At 31.9% G+C, this 22,160-nt stretch overlaps 2 protein-coding genes across 3 annotated transcripts; one reads left to right on the top strand and one right to left on the bottom strand.

Annotated features, from left to right (window-relative positions):
• Positions 1 to 11,848: 11,848 nt before the first annotated feature.
• Positions 11,849 to 17,292, top strand: LOC124825493 (putative magnesium transporter NIPA9). 2 transcript variants are annotated; one of them, XM_047298107.2, is made up of 9 exons: positions 11,862 to 12,190; positions 12,498 to 12,596; positions 12,719 to 12,848; positions 13,302 to 13,390; positions 14,102 to 14,158; positions 14,293 to 14,351; positions 15,491 to 15,611; positions 15,769 to 15,917; positions 16,728 to 17,292. In XM_047298107.2, exons 1-9 carry the CDS (start codon positions 12,080 to 12,082, stop codon positions 16,942 to 16,944), a joined length of 1,032 nt encoding a protein of 343 aa, XP_047154063.1. In that variant the 5' UTR covers positions 11,862 to 12,079; the 3' UTR covers positions 16,945 to 17,292. The 2 variants fall into 2 exon arrangements, with proteins under 2 accessions (XP_087955657.1, XP_047154063.1); XM_088099531.1 differs by lacking the exon at positions 14,293 to 14,351 and having other exon boundaries at positions 11,849 to 12,190; positions 12,719 to 12,853.
• A 1,767-nt stretch (positions 17,293 to 19,059) lies between these two features.
• LOC124825494 (cytokinin riboside 5'-monophosphate phosphoribohydrolase LOG8) lies at positions 19,060 to 21,869 on the bottom strand. Its single transcript, XM_047298109.2, has 7 exons — positions 21,692 to 21,869; positions 21,104 to 21,201; positions 20,923 to 20,953; positions 20,346 to 20,445; positions 20,101 to 20,171; positions 19,887 to 20,030; positions 19,060 to 19,306 (listed from the first exon to the last, which is right to left on the bottom strand). The coding sequence occupies exons 1-7, from the start codon at positions 21,803 to 21,805 to the stop codon at positions 19,214 to 19,216; spliced, it is 651 nt and encodes a 216-aa protein (XP_047154065.2). The 5' UTR covers positions 21,806 to 21,869; the 3' UTR covers positions 19,060 to 19,213.
• Between the last annotated feature and the right edge of the window lie 291 nt (positions 21,870 to 22,160).

Here is a 22,160-nt window from a genome sequence, read left to right as displayed (position 1 = left end):
GACCACTCAAGCAACTGCCCATTGAATTCATCACTTTTGCACATTCACTTTTTATTTAAATTAAAGCATATATTATTTCTTTTGTTATAAAAAGACTAAAAAGTATCATGTTCAAATGAACAGTTTATTCCTGGCTGCATGCACACATATTCTTTGGATATATATATATATATATATATTTGCATAGGGCTACCTTTACATTACAATAAGGGGAGCAGTACTGTTCTATTGAAAATTTCTATGTTTAAATATTAGGATATGTATATTTAATCTTCTGGTTAGGGACAAGAAAATAAGCATGTCAGTTTTCTCTGTGCTTCTTAAGAGCAAATGCGAATCTAAAAGTATTTAAATTGGCTTATTTTAATATTTTTTACTCATCATTTAAATATTTGTTAGTTTTCATATCATAAAGTGTTTTTAACTAAATCAGTTATAGTATTTGAAGGCCATATTATGCCATTAATGTCATATTATAATGAATTGATATATAGTATTAAAAGTTACTTCCACTATATATGCTCAACATTGTGTGTAAGATGTAGTTATTATTAATAATCTAATTAATCTACTAACCAAAAAGAAGAAGTACATGTAGCCTTACTGTTTATTGTTCAGGTCAGAATTCATGCTTAAAAGAAAAGGAAGCAATGGCAGCTCAAATCCAAAGAATAACTTACATTAATGGTGCTAATTGCTCATAAAATTGTTTATTTTAGATGAGATCTTCATCACATACAGAAGGTCACTCTCATTAACAAATATTAATAGGATATAGATACATCTTCCACTACTTTCATTTTTATTATGTCTCTATTTTATGTTATAATTTTTGTTTATGCATGTAATAAGGCCAGATTACTTATACTTCTGTTTTAACTTGGAATTATGTTAATGATAATTTACTTTTGTGAGTGAAATTAAATGTATTTAGACAAACATCAATGCAGAAAAAAGGAATAAAACTATTGCTCTTTCACGTACCCTTAATACACATAGACACACACATAAAAGCAAACCCTATACATAGTTTGTACAATTTTAGCATGCACTGATGCTTGTATATTTGATCAGAGTATTAATTACAATTACATGATTGTGCATATTTTAGGTAAAAACTAAACATGCAGACACTTATCATTTAGACATACCCTTTTTCCCATAGCTCTTTTTTTTTTCTTTTTTTTATCAACCCTAAATATATAGGAAATACATATGGTTGTTTTAATTTCCCATCAAATTTTTTTTCTGGAGGATTTCAACCGTCTGTATTCCATTTCATCAACAAGACCTTTACAACCTGAAATTGGCATAGAACTTGAATGAAAATCTGTACTCCTTAAATTACTAAGAACCCTAAAGTATCTAATATATAGGACAATCAATATACTTTAGTTCGTTTCACCACAGAAACGTAGAATTAAGTTCGATGGCATAGGATTAACTGAAGTAAAACTAAAGAAAGTAACACATGGTATTGAAATTAACTACTTCCATGAAGGTCAAGGAGTATGAATTATAAAGTTAAATTGATTACTCCAACCATTACAAAAAAAATCAACATTCCACAAAAATCAGATTCTGACATAACCGATATAATACTCTGAAGGACTGATAATACCAGAGAGATATGAATGGTATAGAGTACTGTGCGTGTTAAAAATGCATAAACTATCCATCCATGAGTATGTGCACAGAGAACACTCACAGAAAAAAAATCACCTTTTTGAAAGATTGTAGTTCATAACTTTCAATTCAACTGCAAAACTACTTCTGGGTTCAATCCCAAAATTTAAAATAAACAAAAGAGAGATGAGTATATAACCAGATAAAACCTAACCAAAATCAAGATTTAATTCCAGTTAAATCTATACTTCTGTAAAACCATGTTCATTACTACAAAGAATCCCATTTTTCGTCACAAAATCCATACCTTTGCTGATCAATTTTTCTTCTTAACCGAGTATCCCCAAAACCCTAGCAATTAATCTGGTAAATTCAGGAAAATAAACAAAAAATTAGGATGGGTTTTAAGTAGAATCTTATATCTAAACTGTCATCAGTTACAAAAATAAAGCTGTTTTCAGTGATTAGTCAACATAAACCTCTTAAACTTAGGCTAACTGAGAGCATACAAGATCAAAACTCATCAACTAATTAATTAGAGCTACAGATACTTGTATCTGTGAAAATAGACTCTCTATAAGCGAACACATATACTTCAGACAAAACAGAAGTAAAATTACTTTTCTTAAGGAAACTGATGCAGTTCAAATCTGCATGCTAATAAAAGAATAATCCATATGTGGAAAGCAGCAATACATACCTGAGACATGGAATGAGATGCCCGTAAAGCATACTACTGAAAGATATGACAACACGAGCCTAAGGGATATAGCTAGGGTAACTTATAGCATATGAAGGGAAAGTGAAAACAAAAATCAGATACATATATATTAACAGAAAGTGAAGAAAATAAAGGATTGAAAGAAAGAGATGGAGATGGGGTGACAGATAGAGAGTAAGCACACATAGCTTCAAGCATGAAACCTTATCATCCAAGAAAGTACCATGTGTGCTCACTCTCTTCTGTCACCTCCCTTAACCTAATCTGCATTCATTTACTGAAATCTGATGTGTATCATTGCTGCATAAGCTAATCAACACCCTTGCTTCTGGAATGGGTTGGATGAGGGTTAAGGGAAGAGAACAAACATTCAATTGTTTCTCTGATAATCAACACCCTTTTTTATCAAACATTCAACACAAGTTCACTTTCTCATGGAACAAATGAAGAACTTGAATTTCCCTTGTGTGAAGAACTGAAGGGGGATGCAGGGTATATATAGGGCCAGAAAGAGGAAATGCTGCATCACGTATGCACGGAATAAATGTGGGTTTATCTTCATTGCTCATTGATCTATTACACTTTAATATATATATATATGGAAAAAGAAATTAGAAAAGAAGAGAAAAAAAATTAACTTTATGATCTCTACATCCATATGCAACAACCCCAACCACAAGTTCATTTTATTCCTTGCTGCTACCTACTATCTTGTAAGCCCTAGCTTAAAGGCATCTTCACATTCTAAATCTATCTACCTCTAATCATGTTTCTCAGGTCTCTTCAAGAATTGGTTTTATAGCAAACGAATATTAATTACTCCATCATCTGTTTTCTTTTTATTCATCAAATCCTGCCAGAAAGCTTTTGTTTCTATTTATTTATCCATTATTAATCCTTTAAATTACACCTTTATTTTCTTGTTTATTTTCTTAAATAATAATTAGCTAGTTACTGCAGGATTATTAGTACTCGAAAAAGTGCTTGTGAGTGAGTGTTTCCCATTGATGAGATTGTTGGCTAGGATTAACTTCTCCATCTTTGAAAGTCCAGTCATGAATTCTACACGTGATAAAAGCTGCTAGAAACATATACATCATACAATCACACATACATATACATGTACATACACACACATGTATTTTATATACATACATACATACATATATATATATATATATATATATATATATATATATATATATATATATATATATATATGTTGTATTTACAGCAATTAATGTCACTGTATGATTAAGCATATATTCAAAAAACGATGAGTTATATCTAACGATTCTTTTCTTATGAACGACAGAAAGTCAATGAGAAAGGTTCTTGGTCTGAATTATCATGTCAAAAACTATTCAAGTGCAGCATTATTGTTGTCCATCTTGTAGGAATATTCATGGTTTTAATTACGAAGAATATGGTGCAGATGAACACATGGAAGTATAATGGCAGGTTCCTTTTTTCCTTTAATTAAAGAAGGAATTAAGGGAGAAAATAAAAAAAGTGGAAATGCTGTTCACGAGCTAAACCAGCCAATGAGTGCTTGACGTCTGAATACACTCACAAACGCAAAAATCTAATGCGGCGCTAAAGCAGTTTAAAGTATATTTGCTTTATGCTTTACATTAGTTAACAAATTAATTATTGATGCAAAGTAAATCATTGACGTCAATTTTCGAACCTATATCGCTGTTCACTAAGTGCATGATCTGTGTTTCTGCTACTCTTATGCCTTTAACACATTGCCCCAGTTGTAACATTTTAGTTTATGTCACTTTTACACATGCCTGCATCAAAATTAAACCCTTTTCTGGTTGATCTTGACTCAGACTTTGTTTCTGTTATCTCGTTTTAAGATAAGGATGTTTCCAACATAGTGAAACGTTATGTCTTTGAATCATAGTTAATATTCAAGTTATTAGAAACTAAACTCCTTTTGGTAATCTTTGCTGGTGTGAGATACGAACAAAGATTGAGCTGACATGTTTGAAACAATTCTGAGGTTTTGGTTCTCTTGGTTGATTTCCAAAATCTTCAGAAGATGTATCTAACAAGATTGTAACTTTCTCTGAAGAAAGGTATACGTAAAACACACCTAACATAAATTCAAAAAGAAAAAAAAATCAACTAAAGTGAATATATATTTATCTTAAAATGTGTGGAATTCTTTAACTAAAGTCTCTAAAGGAAATATTTTGTTGTTTAATGTACTTTGGGCGAAGTGTGATTATGAATTGTGCTCCAAGGAATTAGCCCAATATTTAATAAAGTGAATTAATTTTAAAAAATGGTTTTTACCCTTTTAAAAGTTATATTAAAAAGTAAATTTGATATATTTAAATGATATTATTAGATAGGAGGAATATATCATTTTTTCAGAAAGTAAGAGATAAAGAGACAAAAATATATAGGAAAAACAATAAAAAAAATGTATAATTGTGGGATACTAAAAGTAGTAAAGTGTTTATGTATGCATTCTTACCCCTTTTTTCTTCTTATGCTAGCTATCTATATGTGTGTAGCATTTAACTAACGACTTTGATTTGTTCAGGTGTTGAATCAACATGTACAATCTAAGACCTATCCCATGATATATATATAACCTCGTGATTGGAAGTTTAGCCAATGATTGTTGGTAAAATGGATTAATTAGTTAAGGTAATAGTTCCCTAAGATGATAGGGTGAGAGGTATAAATCTGTAGGTGTTTCACTTTCACGCCTTCAGCAGCATGCATGATCGGTGAACAAATTTTGAGGTCATATTAGGGGTATGGGAACCTAATAATGATCATATCTTATACTAGAAACTGTAGCTAGATATAGTACCATTTCGAATGATGATACGAGGTGGGATTCCACAAAGGGCATGATAAATAAATAACTTTCCCCAATAGGGAAGTGCCCTATGAAATAAGGTTTTGGACTTGCCCTTTTTTGGTGGACACGAAGGACATGGTTACGTGGTTGTTGATTCCCATTGTTTGAAGAGACATGAAGTGACACAAATAAAACAAATAATATTTATTTATTTATTTATTTATTTGTGGATAATATATAAAAAACAATTGCCACTTGCATCATCTACACCAATTACGATGAGCATCTTCTTCTACCACGGGCAACTCCTCGATCTCAATATTACTTTTTGGGTAAGGGGTAGAAAAGATATCAATCTTTTTGGAGTAGCACGTTTATCCTTTTAGATCCAAAAATCATCACAATTCAATTTCCTAAAAGAGAAAGAGATTAAGGACAAAAACAAATCAAAAAACGTAACGCATAAGGTAAAGAAATGAACAAATGGAGTAAAAATAATGATATGAAAGAAAGGTAGCAATATATCAAATATTTTTTCTGTCAAAAGATGAGATACATTCCCCATTTCTACTTTACGCAAACCACAATAGCATAAACAGATAAAAATATCATTTTCCAATGAATTTATTTCTGAGATTTTTTTTTCCTAAAGTGATTCACGTATTAAATATTTTATTAATATTTATGCTTATTATAATAATAATAATTAATTAATTAAAAGTAATAAACAAAAATATTTTACTTTTAACTCATTTTCACATAATTTAATTTTTTTTTCTTTCATTACTAGCTGAATTTTCATTAATTAATCCAAACAAAGTATATGAAATAAAAAAGAAATAGATATAGGAAGTGTATGGTACATAAATAATATTGTTTTGTACATTTAATATAAAAGTTGATTGTATATGGAGAAAATGTGATTGAGACATAGAAAGCACATTGTGTGGATGGGGTTGGTTTGCAATGGAATGGAGGAAGCAAGTGGGAGATTGATTCCATTGACTTGAAATGATAAACCCTAGCCATGTAACACTTGTCGTAATGAAAAACTGTGTTGGAAACTGGCCAACAAAAGCAGTAGCAGAACCCTTGATGGCTAGCCCTTCTGAGAAACCAATGAAGCAATAATTCCATTTTGAGGAGCATTAAGTAATTGGTTTGGAATTAATTAATAATTTGGCGTCAGAGAAAAAAGTGTGGTGGGGTAAAAAAGTGTAGGGAAGTGAAGCATGTGAGTTGGATTTGGAGCCATGTGCTAGAATCAATCACAAATATACATATTCATTCATTCATTCATTCATCCACACATCTTTTTATTTCCTGCACTGTGCACGCCGCGATGTGTATTGGCTCAGCGTGGCGGTGTTGCAGTCATCCCCACCACTGCACTATCTTTAGCCACTCTGCATGCCCCCACTCCTGCACTATCCACCACTCTCTTTCAATATCATACCTTAATCTAGCCTTCAGAATTTCTCTCTATTTATCAGTAAGATCACAGAAAACCATCACAGAAAATCAACTAGTCTGCATGCCTTTTATTTTCTTTTAGATTCTTTACCCTATTTTAGTGCTGTGATTAAAAGAAAACTCACTTTATATATTCTTTTTGGTTTTTTAATTGAAGAGTGACGATCAATGGTTGTGACTTTGGTTGCATGATGAAGGGAAATCAATGGACACTTGTTCGTATAATTGGGAGCATTTAGTTGTATATATAATAATTGACCACAAAATATGGTACTCCATTTCTATGTGATTCGTCCAACACATCTTTTTAGGATTCTACTATTTCATTATGTATAAAAAGTAATGTATGAAATTGATTGTATATAATTACATTTGTCTCTTGTATATGTGAGAGATGAAAGTGGGAGAGTAACAAAGCCCACAGACTCATGCATGTATACCTTTAGTTGGCCATTTAAATGAAAGCATACAGTTAACCATGTAATTAAAATGAATTATTAAGATATGTATGGGGTAATATATGTAAGAGATAAAAGCGTGAGAGCAATAAATTTTAACTATATACTTGAAATTAAAACTGTAAAAATGGGTCACAATCCACAGGTTAACCCGGCCCACCACGGGTTTGAGCTGGATTGGATTTGAAAAAATTGTATTTTTTTTCATATAGGTTAGATTTCAACCCGGCTCATGCGGGTTGAACCCGTGATAGGACAGGTTGACCCACCGGCCCACCTACCTAATTTTATTTTATTAAAATTTAATTTTAATTTTATAAAAAATATTTATTATTTTGTTTTTGTTTGAAAAAATTATTTAAGTTTCTTATTTTCAAAATTAATTAAACACCCATGTTGAGAGAGTGGAATTTGGGAGTGAAATTTATTTAAATTTGAATTATAAAAACTTTGTAATTTTTTTTATTTAAAAAAATTGTAATTAAGTGAGCCAGTGAGCCAACCCGTTTATCCACCTACCTGTGGTGAGTCGGACCGAATTCGAATTTTCTGACTCGCTAATAAATAAGCCGAATTGGGTTGACTTACCCACCAAACCCATGGTGGGTTGGGTCGGGTCAAGTCGGATGACCCGTTTTAAGAGCTCTACTTGAAATGGACTATTCATATGATTTTACTACTTCATGCTTTTATGAGATACGTAACTTGTTTCTTTCTTCATTTTCACACACATATTAACATTTTATTGTGAAAAATATGAATTGTAAATTCGACTAATTACAATAGATAATTAATAAATAATTAACTAGATTGTTAGTCAGTGATCATATGACTGCTGTTCTCCATTTCTTTAATACCGATTATTCAAATATAATCTAATAATTTGTATTACAATTAATTCTCATAAATTTAAAAAAATGAAAAAAATTATTTATTTGGCTTGATTAAATTATTTCATTAGATGAGTACGGTTGGAAATTCAAGTGTGAGTCCAAATTTTATATTGAATAGAAATGAGAAAGTAAAATACTATATAAAGCTGTAATACCTATTAACCTATAATTGTCTTAAGATTTAGGTAGATAATTGTATCAATCTCTTATATAATTATGTTCATATATCTTATTTCGTATCATGTTTTTTTTCCTGTGAATCTCCTTTTTAATAAACTCAACAAGTATGACTGATACACAATACATGTGTTACTTTCTCTTATTTCGATTGGTGTTTACTCTTCTTTTAAATAAGCAGAACAAGAACACGATGAATGATGTATTGAGTTTTGTGGTTTGTTTAAGGGCTTATACAAAACAACAAAATTTTCTAGTGTTTTTGAGCTTTTAATGTAGGTTCGTCAATGAAAGTGGAAGGAAGGATGTTATGTCATCTATTGAAGGAATACAAAGTGTTGCTCCCTGACACTGTGGCAATAGACTCCAACACTGTATGTTTTTTGCTGATGTATGGATTCAATTATACTTTTCGAACCTGTGAAGGACTAGGATGTTATTTACAAGGTTTCATGTAGATGCCAACAGTCATGTTCTCAATGTTTTAGTCTTGAAGACCGATATAACCGAAGCTTCAATGTGAACTGTTCTAGGTATTTTGTTGGGCTATTAGTTTTTGTTGCTTTTGTGGTTTTGGGTCTGATTTATAGGTTCATTATTATTTTTTAATTCTTAATATTTTAATTCTATTTTGTGAGGCAAATTGTGTACTGAATTGTTAGAAGATCTTGTTTGTTTAATATTAAATTTTGGTATTACAAATATTTTTTTATTAAAATTTCAAATTAGTTTTAATGTTTTAAGTAATTTTTAATTATTTTTTCAACTTTTTAAGTTCTTTATTATATTTGTATTGTTTTACAATTTTTTGTGTGGTAATTTTAAAATTTACTCTTCTAATCTTTTAAAGTATTTTTCATATATTTATTACTCAATTTATTATTATTTTTCTTGAAATGTAAATTCTTGGCATGTAAATTCTTGGCGAGTAGATTGAGAGCTTTTCTAAGAATTGTTTGAAAAATATTAATCAGAGATGTGAAAATTTACGAGAATACACAAGCTTTGTGTGAACAGAGTCAAACTTAGGAATAAGGAGTCAAACATAAACATAAAAGGAAGAAGAAGGTGAAAGATTGTTTTGGAAGATTTCTAGATTGGATCATTTGGAAGCCCAAAGACAAGATGATCATTTTAAGAAGGGTGTTGCTCCCTCCACCACCACACCTTTCTCCTTCCACCTCCCCAATTTTTTTTAATTTCAATTATATCCTCAAATTAAAATTTTTTATTTTTATTATTTTAATTTATTCCAAACCTAGTTCTCCTACTTTACTCCCTGCACTCAATCTTTCCATCTCTCAATTTCGTTTAACAATTTGTCTTCTGTTTTACTTTACAACTCCATTTGTCTTCTCCGTTTCACTTCTCCTCGATTCTTTCTTCTTCATTTTCCTTACATTATTAAAATACATTAAAAATATATTAAAAAATAATAAATCAAAACATTTAAATTAAATTATTAAAATATTTCCAAAATAAAGAATAAACTAATAAAATAAATCCTAAAATTAAAAACGTAACTCGGAGTCCGTTTAAGGAAAGAACTGATGTCAACATCCGTTTATGGAAAGAACGGATGTCAACATCCGTTTAAGGAAAGAACGGATGTTTAAGGAAAAAAACGGATGTCAACATCCGTTTAAGGAAAAAACGGATGTCGACATCCGTTTAAGGAAAAAAACGAATGTCAACATCCGTTTAAGGAAAAAACGGATGTTGACATTCGTTTTTTTCCTTAAACGGATGTTGACATCCGTTCTTTCCTTAAACGGATGTTGACATCCGTTGAAGGATGTCACCGTTTAAAAGTTACGTTTTTTATTTTAGGGTTTTATTTGAAGGTTTATTCGAAAACACACCTTAAGGAAGCAACACACGCACTGCACCACTCCACACACTGCACCATGAGAGTGACACTGCATCACGAGAACGACACTGCACCACGAGAGGGAGACTACTTGATAATTCTTTCCACTACCACCAACCTTTACAACTTGTAGTATCTCACCGCGACAAAAGAAAGAGATGAAGAAAAATAATGTTAAAATAAAAGAAAAATATTTTACTCATGTAGGAGGAACTAAAATAGGTTATTAGTGGAATAGATTGTGAATGGGTAAAATTAAAAAAATTAACCCTAAAAATAAAATTTTATTTAAGGGCAAAATAGTAAAGGAGAGGTGGAGAAGAAAGGTGTGGTGGTGGAGGGAGCAACACCCTTTTAAGAATTATCGAGTTGCAGTTAGAAATTATAAGGGTGTGGAAAGTTAAAGGTGACTTAAATTGGGGGTGCAAGAATAAACATGAAAGTGCATGAAAATATGGCTCATTTGTGAACTTTAAATTGGGCCAACTTCTTTATTAATTAACACTTTTTACATTTGACTCATTCATGCACCTCCATGTTTTCTTCTTACACCTCATAAAATTTAAAATTCCAATTTTACTATTAAACCAAAAAAATCCTAAAATGCAAAATCTTCACTCAGCTGTGCTGCTCCACCTCCCTCCTACATGAATTCTGGAATAGAGTAATTTTAGATTTGGAAGTATTTTGAATTCTACATTCCAAGGAATAATGTAATGTTAGATTTGAAAATATTTTAGACTGTACAATCTAATATATAAAAATATATTTTAGATTATATAATTTAAAATGCTTTAACATCTGAAATTACGTTACAAAATATAGAATTTGCTATGTTAAATTAGAAGATGAATTTTGAACATTTGCTTAAAAGTGAAATTGGTCCTTTGAAGGAAATATATGTTTTGGTCTAAACGGGGAGACAAAGATTTATCAAAGTAGTCAATGTGTCACTTTGTAACGCTTCGTTATATTATGGCTGTAAATGAAATAATGTCAACAAAATATTTAATATCAAGCAATTATACATTACTTTATAATATTTTTACAATTATTTTTTCCTTTCCGTTTCTCATGGGAATAAAGAATATATGGATTTGAAGTGAATTTACTCTTCCTATTTTATATTTTCATTCAATAAAAATATATATAATAAATTTATGTTAAAATAATTTTAAAAAAAAATACTAATAAAAATAATGCTTGATATAATAAACACTTATATAAAAGTGATGTGTATTTTAAACATTTTAAGATTTCACAACATTATGCAAATTCTTTACTTTTTAAACAATTAAAATGATAATGTAATGTTTAAGGAGTATCACAATAATTTTTCAAAAAAAAAAAAGAAATCTGAATAAGAAACTAAAATCATATAATTTTATAAAACAAGAAACAATGAGCATAATTTACTAAAAACAAATTAAGAGAAATGAATATATTACTTTTGTCAAATCACTTGAGTCCTGTTTGGATACACATAACACATTAAGGAAGGATGGGACCACTCCTCACAACCAACCCGATGATGGAACATGGCATTGCTTTTGCATGAAGTTTCTTATAACTAAAAATTCTAAGTCCTGTTTGGTTTACGATTATTTTGTAGTGTTTCATGTTAAAAAACTATTTATTTTTAATTCTCAAATTTCCATGAATGCTTGTAAAGGTATCTATAAAAATATGTGATTACTTATTAACAAGACCCTCACGTTTATTAACTTACACTTTATACTATAGGATGAGCTTAACTTTTACCAATCTTATTCAGTATAGATAAATATGATAAAAAGAAATTGCGATTTAACTGATTTAACTTACCAATATTTTTTAATTTCATCTTCTAATGCATCTGGAATTATGAATCCAACCACTAATAGATATATTAAATAATATTAACAAGAAATAGTGTAATCTAGGTTGCAGAACTAATTGAAACTCGAAGTTGAAAGTAACAGTCTAACAGATCGTGAAGGAGTTAGCAAAAGTGCAACAAAGAGGAAGGAAAGTTGAAACATTTTAGACAGTGGCATGTGGGAATCTATTCTACTGACGGTGGCTGCCACCGCCGGCAACAACATTGGAAAGATCCTTCAGAAGAAGGGCACTATCATTCTTCCACCCCTTTCTTTCAAACTCAAGGCATGTCAAAGTTCCATTTTTTTTGTGTGTTTTAAATTGGTATGATTTGGTTTTTATTAAAGATCTCACCTTTTTTTGAATAAATTGCCATTTGAAGCATGTGGGTGTCTTTTAATTTTTGAAATTGTTATTAGTTTCTATTCCTGCGTTTATTTGGTGTGAGTGTAAAATTTAACATTTTCCATCAATGTGTATGATTGAGTGGTAATGGATAAATACCAAGATTACGTTCTTCTTTGTCCTTTTTCATTTAAGATTATGTGGGGTTGTAGTGAATGTTTGGTTATTGATTCCATTGTGTTTGCAGGTCATAAGGTCTTATGCTTCAAACAGAACCTGGGTGATTGGTTTTCTAGTGGATATATTTGGGGCATTATTGATGTTAAGGGCATTGTCTTTGGCTCCAGTAAGTGGTGAAGAAAAAAATTGACACTCAATTTGAAGGGCTTTTTGTAATCCTCTCATCTATTGTTTTGCTTAGGTTTTTGGCAATGTTATGGTAATTTTCTTATGTTAAATCTGTTATAGGTCTCTGTCATCCAACCAGTTTCTGGCTGTGGACTAGCAATTTTATCACTTTTTTCCCATTTTTATCTCAAGGAAGTCATGAATGCTGTTGATTGGGTTGGCATTACATTGGCAGGTTTTGGCACAATAGGTAAAGTAAGTTTATATTTACCATAGAGCATTTTGTTTATTGTTTACCTTAATCTGCTTCATTTGAACTCCTCGACAAGCAAGGTTGATGTAGGGGAGGGGGATAACTTTGCAATAGAAAAGGTGTACTGAAATCAGGAAAACAAAATATAAGTTTTTGTAGTTCATTCTGTTCATTTTGATTGGGTGATGACTTTTTTAGCTGTTGGCGTAGTTCAGAATTCAGATCTACATAGAATTAAGTGTTTGCTGTATGATTTATTTGTGTGTACTATTGTATTAAACTCCTGTGTCTTGTGGACCTGAGCAATGGACTGAAAATTTCTTGAGTTTTCCTCCTTATTTCATGGCTGCTCAGAAAACTAAGTTTGTATTGCAGGGTCATTGTATTAATGTGTTTTTGTATTTACAAAATACTAATTGGTTAAGTATCGTGCGTTTTTTCTATGTTTAGGAGTTGGTGCTGGAGGTGAGAAGCATGAAGTGGTTGCTCTATCTATTTTTCGGTTACCAGCGTTGGCATTTGTTGTTTTCATCTTGTTTGTAGGTACCTTGTCTTATGAATCAACTTATTTTACAGTCAAGTGCCTTTATGAACAGAGATATCTAGCATTCATAAGTTTGTATCACTCGATTTTGATATAGTAACAATGTTGTGAGGAAATACTTGAAATCACTGTGAAAGAAGGATAGTGGTATTCTAGTATTAATTAGAAGCCTATGCATGTTGTTGATGCCAAACGTACATCGTGCTCAATGAGAGGCATATAATCCATGCATGAACTTGTATATATTTCTAAAATCACAATTCTTATTTGTATGAGAAAAACGTTATCTGATTACTTTATAAAATGGTTTTACCACTTATTTTTCACGGGATGTTATTTTCCTCTCTATCTGGTGCATCTAAAATGCAGAATTCTGATGCCTTCCTTAATGGATAATTTTATATATTTCTTTGAAGTAAATTTGTTATTTGATTGCGAGGCAATCACATTTTCATATTCATTTTAATTAAAAGTTACTCCTTTGTTCTTGAATCTATGCATGTCATATTCACCAACTTCCTTGCTAAGTCAATACAATGTGAAGGCATTTTGCAGATAGAATTATTAGAATACTATTTTTTACTCTGCAATTTATTAATGATCTATCTGTATGAGATTATGAGTTCACCAATCACCTGTGCAATCAAGTGGTATTACTGCCTTCCAGACATTGTTTTTAATTTAATTGTTAGAAAAATTTGTGCAGATACTGCTTAATGGATGGGTTCGAATATGCAAGAGTCAACGAAGAGAACAAGAAATGGTATTCATGATTTATACGTGTTAGATAGCCTTAGATTTACGTATATATTTTCATGTAAAACACCAACGAATGGTGGTTTATGAGCCATGTTGTTTTCTGCTCTTTTATCACTTGACATTTTTAAGTTAATACAGATGGAATATGATGTCGTTGAGGAAATCATCTATGGCTTGGAATCTGGTATTTTGTTTGGGTACTTTTGTTTCCTTATTCACTCTTTTTTATGTATTCCATTAATTTTCACATGCTTCTCACTTTTTCTTATACCTCAACTGCCTAAGACCAGGAAGACTTCTGACAATTGAATTAATAGTTGCACGATGCAAAACAATTAAGCATTACATGGTTTGGAGTTTAGTCTTATTATTTTCGTAAATTGGTAGTTTCATTTTTGGGATCAAAGAAGGTTTTTAGATAGAAATGAGAGGAACACAGTTAGGAGAATAATATGTGTGTGTCTGTGTGTTATGAAGGGATTGATAACATCCAACACTCTTGTGCTTTGACATTTTGTTGGAGATTTTACATTGATTAGAGATTCGGCCAAATGAGAAGATATAAGTAGATGCAATTGTTACCTTATGGGCCAATTTTGTAAAGTTGAGTTAGACTTAAAATATACTTCATAAGATGGTATTAGAGTCTATCTCAATGAGGTTTGTTGAGCTTATCATGTCACCCGTTAACGAGTCATCGTCATACCATCTATAAATATCTAGTCTCATGCTTAAGATTTCTAGTCTTTGGTATTAGAGGATGTGTTGGAAATCTCACAACAAGGTTGAGTTTGGTTTAAAATCTATTTCCTATCACATTCCACATATTATTTTGAACTAAACCCAACTTTATATCATTAAAAACTTGAAATTATGGCCAATAGTGTCGTTTTTACATTTTTTTTGTTACCCTGACGACATCTTTTCTCATATGTGTGCCTCTTCTATGTAGTTTACTTTTATTTAGAGGTTGCCACTGTCATCATGCCATAGTATATTTAAAGACAGATGCAACCAGTTCAGTCAACTTGAAAGTGCAACCACTTAAGGCAACTGGTCATGGCAAATGAAGCTTTTGAAAGATATTACCAGAAACTTCTTTGTTGTAAATATTCAACATCATGTTAGTTTTGACAATTTTATGTAGCTGCGTATGCAGTTATGACATGACTGAAGCCATTTATATAGCTTACTATTGCTTTCTGTTAGCTTATGATTTCAACATTTTTTTTTGGAGATTAATTAGAAATTTAGATTTATTGAACACCATTGCTATTTGCATGACAGATAACAAAACATTTACATAACTCTTACTTTTCTTTACACCTAAATGCAGGATGTCATCTGTAATATCAAAGATAGGATTTCTATTCCTGGATCAAGGTTTCCCCAGGCTGTTGGCTCCTGTGTGCATCCTGATCAGTGTCTGCTGTAGTGGCACAGGCTTTTACTACCAGGTATTCTGAAGAGCACTTTTATATACTATGACGAGAACTGTTACACCCTTGAGGCATGCCATGGAGGGAAATTAACCCTTATCAAACCCCTAAGGAACTTGTCCAATTTCAGAGATGATAAACTCTTGAAATAATCACTATCTTCCCTCTCCTGCAGACACGTGGTCTAAAGCATGGGAGAGCTATTGTGGTTTCTACATGTGCAGCTGTGGCATCAATTTTGACTGGTGTACTTGCTGGGATGTTTGCTTTGGGTGAGCGACTTCCTTCAGAACCGAAAGCTCGCCTCACACTTCTTCTTGGATGGTAATATAAGATGTTATGCTTTGTGTTTTACTGGTTACTTTTTTTCTTTCAGAACAAAGGAAAAGGCCAAAGGAAAAGGCCAAATGAAAATGCATACCTTCCATTTTTTACTCTATACACAATAACTATGCATGGTAGTCAAAGGAAAGAGGACTCAGGAGTATACCTGAGTATTCATGCTTTTGGAATGGTACGCAAGTTGAACTTTTTGATTGAAAGAGTCCATAATATTCATGCTTTTGGAATAGTATGAGGTTCTGGGGTGAAAGATACAAGGACTAGGTCTCTTTTACTACAACAATGTTAGGATCCAATTGTAAGGTATAAAACTTGAGTCCTGCATTGGAAGTATGGTATTCTGGGGTGGGATTTATGCTCTCCGACTGCAACAACTAGCTTTTGTTGTGATTCTATAATGGTTCCTATCAATTTCTTCCTCATTCAATAAAACAAGAATGAAACTGTGGTTCTCATCTTAATTGATCTTACCGATGGATTTGAGGTTAAAAGATTTCACGTCCATTGCTTTCCAATATTCGTTGCATCAAACAATGCAGAAACAAACATCAGCAGTTCAATATCCAGAAGAAGCTACATCACATTTGGTTGTCTGCTACAAACATTTGGTGGTTTTCATCTAATTTGTTCAGCCAGTAATTATTTGGGTTGGTGAATAAACTTAGCTAGATAACCATCATTCAAAACATTGATTGAAACTATTTTAGAAAGACCCTAATATCTAGTAATTCATTTTTCGCAAACAAAATGGAAATCTTCATGTTCTTATACACATGAAATACTGTGTTGCAGGCTACTTATTATTGTGGGTGTGATTTTACTTGTTGGCTCAACACGGCTAGTGAGATTTCTTTCTTGTTCCTCGAGTCAAAGAAGAAGCAATGTCGATAAGAATTTTGGCCTTAGAAGAACCACTTCTTCCCGTGTTAGGGAACCAAGTCCAAGTGCTATCATTCAAGCAGCAACATTAAATCATTTACTATCATCATCATCCAAAGAAAAAGCTTGAGCTGACATGTGCTGGGTCATGTTCCTTCATCCTTTGCAGAATATCTGAGCATTAAGTTGCTTTCTAATCCGATTGGCAAGGGCAGGGTGTGTTGTACGAGTATAGTGGCTGCTTCATCAGAGGATATTTTGGTGTGATCGTTCATTTATGATTCACACATTATGAATGAAATATGTGTTAACTTCTGAGGCCTCCTTGTAGAAACTTTTCATGAACTTCCATTATTTTTTTGTTTTCAAGGATTGTATATGACAGTGATGTGGATAGCATACCAATACCAACATACAGAATTTGTTTTATTTGCACTGAAACATATTTTGATGAAGAAAAGTTTATTCTTGTGCACTAGTGCAGTGGTGCTCTTTGCATATATAGGTGTTGCTTCGTTAGAAAGAAATGTTAATAACATATTTCTTGTAGAACATCCTACTGTTGGCAAAAAAAAAATTGAAATTATAAAATGTGTATCTTTATCAATAAATGTTCTAACAAAATTACATGATTTTGTATTTTTCAATATATTTTTATCAATAGAAGAGTGTGTTGCTATTACTTCTACTTGTTAGAATAGTCTGATGGAAATAATTTATTCTGACAAATTACTTCAAAACCACTGTTTATATAGGTAAATTTAAGGAGTGAAACTTCTTATTTCCGACATTTGATAATTCATCTAGATGTTGTATCTCATGATTTATTGACTACAAAATTGAACAACTAAAAAAAGAGGAAAACATTTTCATAAATCAAGTCTTTATTTGTTTATTTTTTGAAATTGTACTTATGCATAACTTTGGGGTGAAAACTTTTTGGAAACATTACACATGTCTAAATTATGGTTGAGGAAAGCACAAGTGGAAAAAGGTGCTCCTTTAGGAAGTAACAGCTTTCTCCACTGAACTTTGTGCTTTAGCCAAAGCAATTTGTCCACCATGACAAGCACAGACAAGAGGAAATACAATAGTGTAAAAAATCCATAACGAAAACTGGACCAAACTAATTAGTAACCAGAAGTAAAGAATCACTAGCAAGGGTCATACTATAAATAGTTCCTATACAATTTCCTATTCCACATTGTTGGCACCCTCAAATATGGCCAACTTGCACTGAAAAGCACAACATTTGTCAAGGCGACAGACTATTACAAGATTGCTTCAGCACTGAAGAGTGACATTTTTGGAAGGAAAATGTTATTTGGACAACAAAAGTTTGACACAATTTTGACAACGGCGACGTGGCAGCTGTGCATTGGCTCAGTGAATTGAAAACAAACCAGAAAAAACCCAAAATACCCCTCACCCCGGTTCACTGAGCCAATGCACAGCTGCCACGTCGCCGTTGTCAAAATTGTGTCAAACTTTTGTTGTCCAAATAACATTTTCCTTTTTGGAATTTGGCTAAAATACACTCATAATATAATAATTTAGAGTGTTCTACAATCAACTGTAAAATACAAAATCAGCAATCTTATACGCTAAGTTTTGTACAAGATAATTTACAGTGTGTTTTGACTAAATTACTTTAATAATTACTTTAAAAGTCAAATCTCTGATACTTTTCAATTAGTTTACCTTATAAAAAAATGTACACACTAAACACACTTTCTGTTAATATGAGTTCAGTAATGCAATAGACAGAAACTTGTAATTTGAATATCTTTGCTCCAAAGATATAGGTTTAGTTAAACCAAAAGTATGCGATAGTTATCCTAGCAGCATCCTTTTAGCATGTTAATAGGTGGACATTTGAAGACTTTTCTGCCCAGAAAGGGGAAGAAAATGAACTTGAGGTGGTTTTTTTCTTTTAAAAGAAAAGAGACTATAATGGTTGCCTGTTCAGGAAATAAATGACTCCAGTTTCATCTATACCATATAAAATGTCAATTATAAAGTAAAGTCTTCAGGTTTCACAAAAAGTGTAGGTTGTCCATGATTCACCTACATTGTCAAATTTTGGCACTGCATAGTGGAGCCTCATGCCAGCCCATAAGCACAACTGAGATTTTGTCATAAAAATGCTAGTCACTATCTATTTGCAATTTCAATGCACTTTTACCCTTTTAACAGTGTTATGTAACAAGAAAATATGACTTTCTCACAGTGACTCAATTGACCATTAAATGAAATGATGCAAAACAGTAATCACGTATACCAGAACTTCAAAAAATCAATGCACAGTAACAAAAAACACATGGCCCTTGTATACATTTCAAGTAATGAAAAGTTGCATAAAAAACGTCTTTTTGAAAGGTCTTCAACCAATCAGAGATTCATTCTGTATTCTCCAGTCCTGCATAATTACCCAATTGCCTTGTCTTCCAGCTCTCATGAGGGGCTACATGTTCATGGGAAGGAGAATATTGCTGCAAAAAAGTGAATTTAGCATTTAGAGCTATAATCAACACGGTAACAGTAGTCCACAGTCTAAACATTTCGTTCACACAAAATAGGCCATAAAGAAGAAATTAAGAAAGAAAGAACACAGCACTTCAAAACCAATGTTACATACAAGCACTTTTTAAGAGTTTGAAAGTTGGAATATGGCCAAAGGATACTTATACTATCTATGTTTACAATTAGACGGGAAGCACAAAAATCCAATTTGTCAATGATCAGACAACCAAATGCCTTGAAAGTGATGAAATATGGAACAAAATATGAGCTCCAATATATTCTCTGGGCCAAGTCAGAAAAGATAGAAAGTTAAAGGCTCTCCTTCAATGGTCTATTTTAGGTATCCAATGGCAACTCTTTAACTGATTATTTTACAACAGCCTTAGCAGAATTCCTATACTGTACCATCAAACATGTTTAGCTAATTTTTTTTCTCACGAGTTTAGTAAATCAATCTACAATTCATCAGTTTACAATATTAATGCATTTTTTGTACTAGACATTTACTGATGTTTTCTTTCACATGTTAAGATACAGTTAGGCCTAGACCTCCAATTTCATCATAAGTTCTTTGGCTGATGAAGCCTCAACGAGAATATCCCGAGCACCACGCTTAATGAAGCCTTCTTTAACACCGTTGTCAAACAATGCAAGCAACGAGTCGTAGTAACCATCAACATTCAGTAGACCAACCTGTGCAGGATGGTACTGAGTTAACATATGATTATATAGTATACCAAAGATTTTATACTATTCAGCTTACAGGCTTTTTATGAATTCCAAGTTGAGCCCAAGTTATCATCTCCAACAGCTCTTCCATTGTTCCATATCCTCCTAATTATAAGTCAAGGAGAGATATAAGAAAGAAACAGCAACTACTATGCATTCGGTACAGCAATACAGTACACCAAAATAGTAAATTTCAGTATATGAAAGAACATCCTTAGTAATATTTATATGAAATCACCCATCTTTTAAAAATTATTTGAAAGCTGTTCTTGTAACTACCAGGTAGAGCGATAAATGCATCAGCTTCTTGAGCCATTGCAGCTTTACGCTCATGCATATCTGAAACAATTCTCACTTCACCAACTGGTTTACCGGATATCTGTCAAAATAGCCATTTACAACGTACTAATAAACAACATATTCTCTCCCAACTAAATCATTATACAAAGTAAAAGAAGTGAAGAGCTATTAAGGGCTTATTTGGACATCAGCTAGAACTGCTTTTAAGAGCTTCTCAACAAGAAATATAGGAATTTTTTTTTTCCAGCAGAGATGCTACCATTTAACTTTGTGACCGAACAGACTCTTAGAAAACATAGCTTAGCACACAATAATAACCCCATCCCTCCAAAAATAAAAGAACTTTTTTCTAATTTCTTGACTCCAGTTCAGATTAATTTTTCAAAAAGATGGTATCTTTGACTTCAAATCATCACATAAATCCCAAACATAAACCAATATGAAACATGATGCAGTTCATTTCCAATGCTCAACTTAACTGTACACATAAAAATAAAGCAAGTAATCTGACACAGAATATTAAAGTTAACAGTTGAACAGGTAGTAGCACAAATACCTCAAGGGGCATGAGAGCTTTTGGAATAACCCTGTATATGTAGAGAGGGGGGGAAAAGGGAAAAGACAAATAAACAAAGAGTGAGACAAAATGATTAAAACAATAACAACAGGCTTGCATAGTGAATGGATAGGGCATCCATGATAGACACTACAAAACAAAGTATGTTGCTTTAGCATACCCAAGAACATGGCAGCCTCCATCATACATTCTCTGGGATATTAAGCCCATTAGCCCAACACTTCCCCCACCATACACCAAGTCAATGTTCTTCTTAACCTGTAATTCATTCCACAGAATAAAACACAAAAACACAGATAAAGACAAAAGTGAAGCTCTAGTATTCCCTCCACATATTAGAAAACAAAAATACCAAGTTTTGAGCATCACACTTTGTCATTATGTGACACACCAAAAAGTCAAGCACACTTAAAAAACCCCACAAAACTCTCAACCTTTTAATCAAAATTGATTTTTTTTTTCTGTAATTTATATTGACCTGTATTGATTGTAAAACTTTCAATATTGATAGGCAAAAAAGTACTGAGTTTTTCTTTAATGCATCTAAGTTTTATCTTTTTATGAAACCAATAATCCAGAGCAATAAATGTACCTGCAGAAGGTTGTTATCAAGAAAAAATCAGAGAAAGAAAGAAAAAAACAAGTTCTGACAACTACGTACCCAAATGCCCATTATGGCAAAAGATGAGTTTTTTATCACAAATAGAGAAAGGTAAGAAGAAAAAGAGTGTTGCAAAAGAAAGCTGACCAGTTCATTGGCCAGTTCAATGGTGGCGTCACTGAAAACTTGGCGATTACCGGAGTTGCTGCCGCAGAAGACACAGAGCTTCTTGAACATGTTTTTGGGGAAACCTTGCTCCATTTCTTTCTGCGTTAGTGTGAAGATTATGTTGGAGATGGGAAATCCAAGACCACAGGAATGACAATGAAGACAACTGTTGTTTATAACAAAAGAGAGATACATTAGTTTATATTTTTTTTATAGTAGTAAAAATAGATAATTTGTTTAAATAATGATATATATAAAAAAAAATGAAAAGAATTAATTGTAGTTGCAATTAGAATAGGTAAGAGATTAGAAAATTTTTTAAGCTAAATAATCTTGCGATTGTTCAATTATGTGATCGATATTGTATTAGTTTAAAATTTTAAAATTGGTGGTTGGTCCTATTTAAAACCCATGTGTTTCATGATTTCAATAAAGTTAAAATGTTTGT

This window comes from Vigna umbellata, chromosome 1 (genome assembly GCF_029865625.1).
Source record: "Vigna umbellata cultivar VRB3 chromosome 1, Vumbellata_1.0, whole genome shotgun sequence".
Lineage (NCBI taxonomy): Eukaryota > Viridiplantae > Streptophyta > Magnoliopsida > Fabales > Fabaceae > Vigna > Vigna umbellata.
This window is presented reverse-complemented; position numbering and strand designations above follow the sequence as displayed.

Coding starts and splice junctions, on each gene's coding strand:
- LOC124825493 (XM_047298107.2), top strand. CDS start 12,080: ATGTGGGAATCTATTCTACTGACGGTGGCTGCCACCGCCGGCAACAAC. Junction 13,391..14,101: donor TTGTTGTTTTCATCTTGTTT/GTAGGTACCTTG, acceptor AAATTTGTGCAG/ATACTGCTTAATGGATGGGT. Junction 15,918..16,727: donor CTCACACTTCTTCTTGGATG/GTAATATAAGAT, acceptor ACTGTGTTGCAG/GCTACTTATTATTGTGGGTG.
- LOC124825494 (XM_047298109.2), bottom strand. CDS start 21,805: ATGGAGCAAGGTTTCCCCAAAAACATGTTCAAGAAGCTCTGTGTCTTC. Junction 20,172..20,345: donor TGCATTTATCGCTCTACCTG/GTAGTTACAAGA, acceptor ACTTATAATTAG/GAGGATATGGAACAATGGAA. Junction 19,307..19,886: donor AACTTATGATGAAATTGGAG/GTCTAGGCCTAA, acceptor ACTTTTTTGCAG/CAATATTCTCCTTCCCATGA.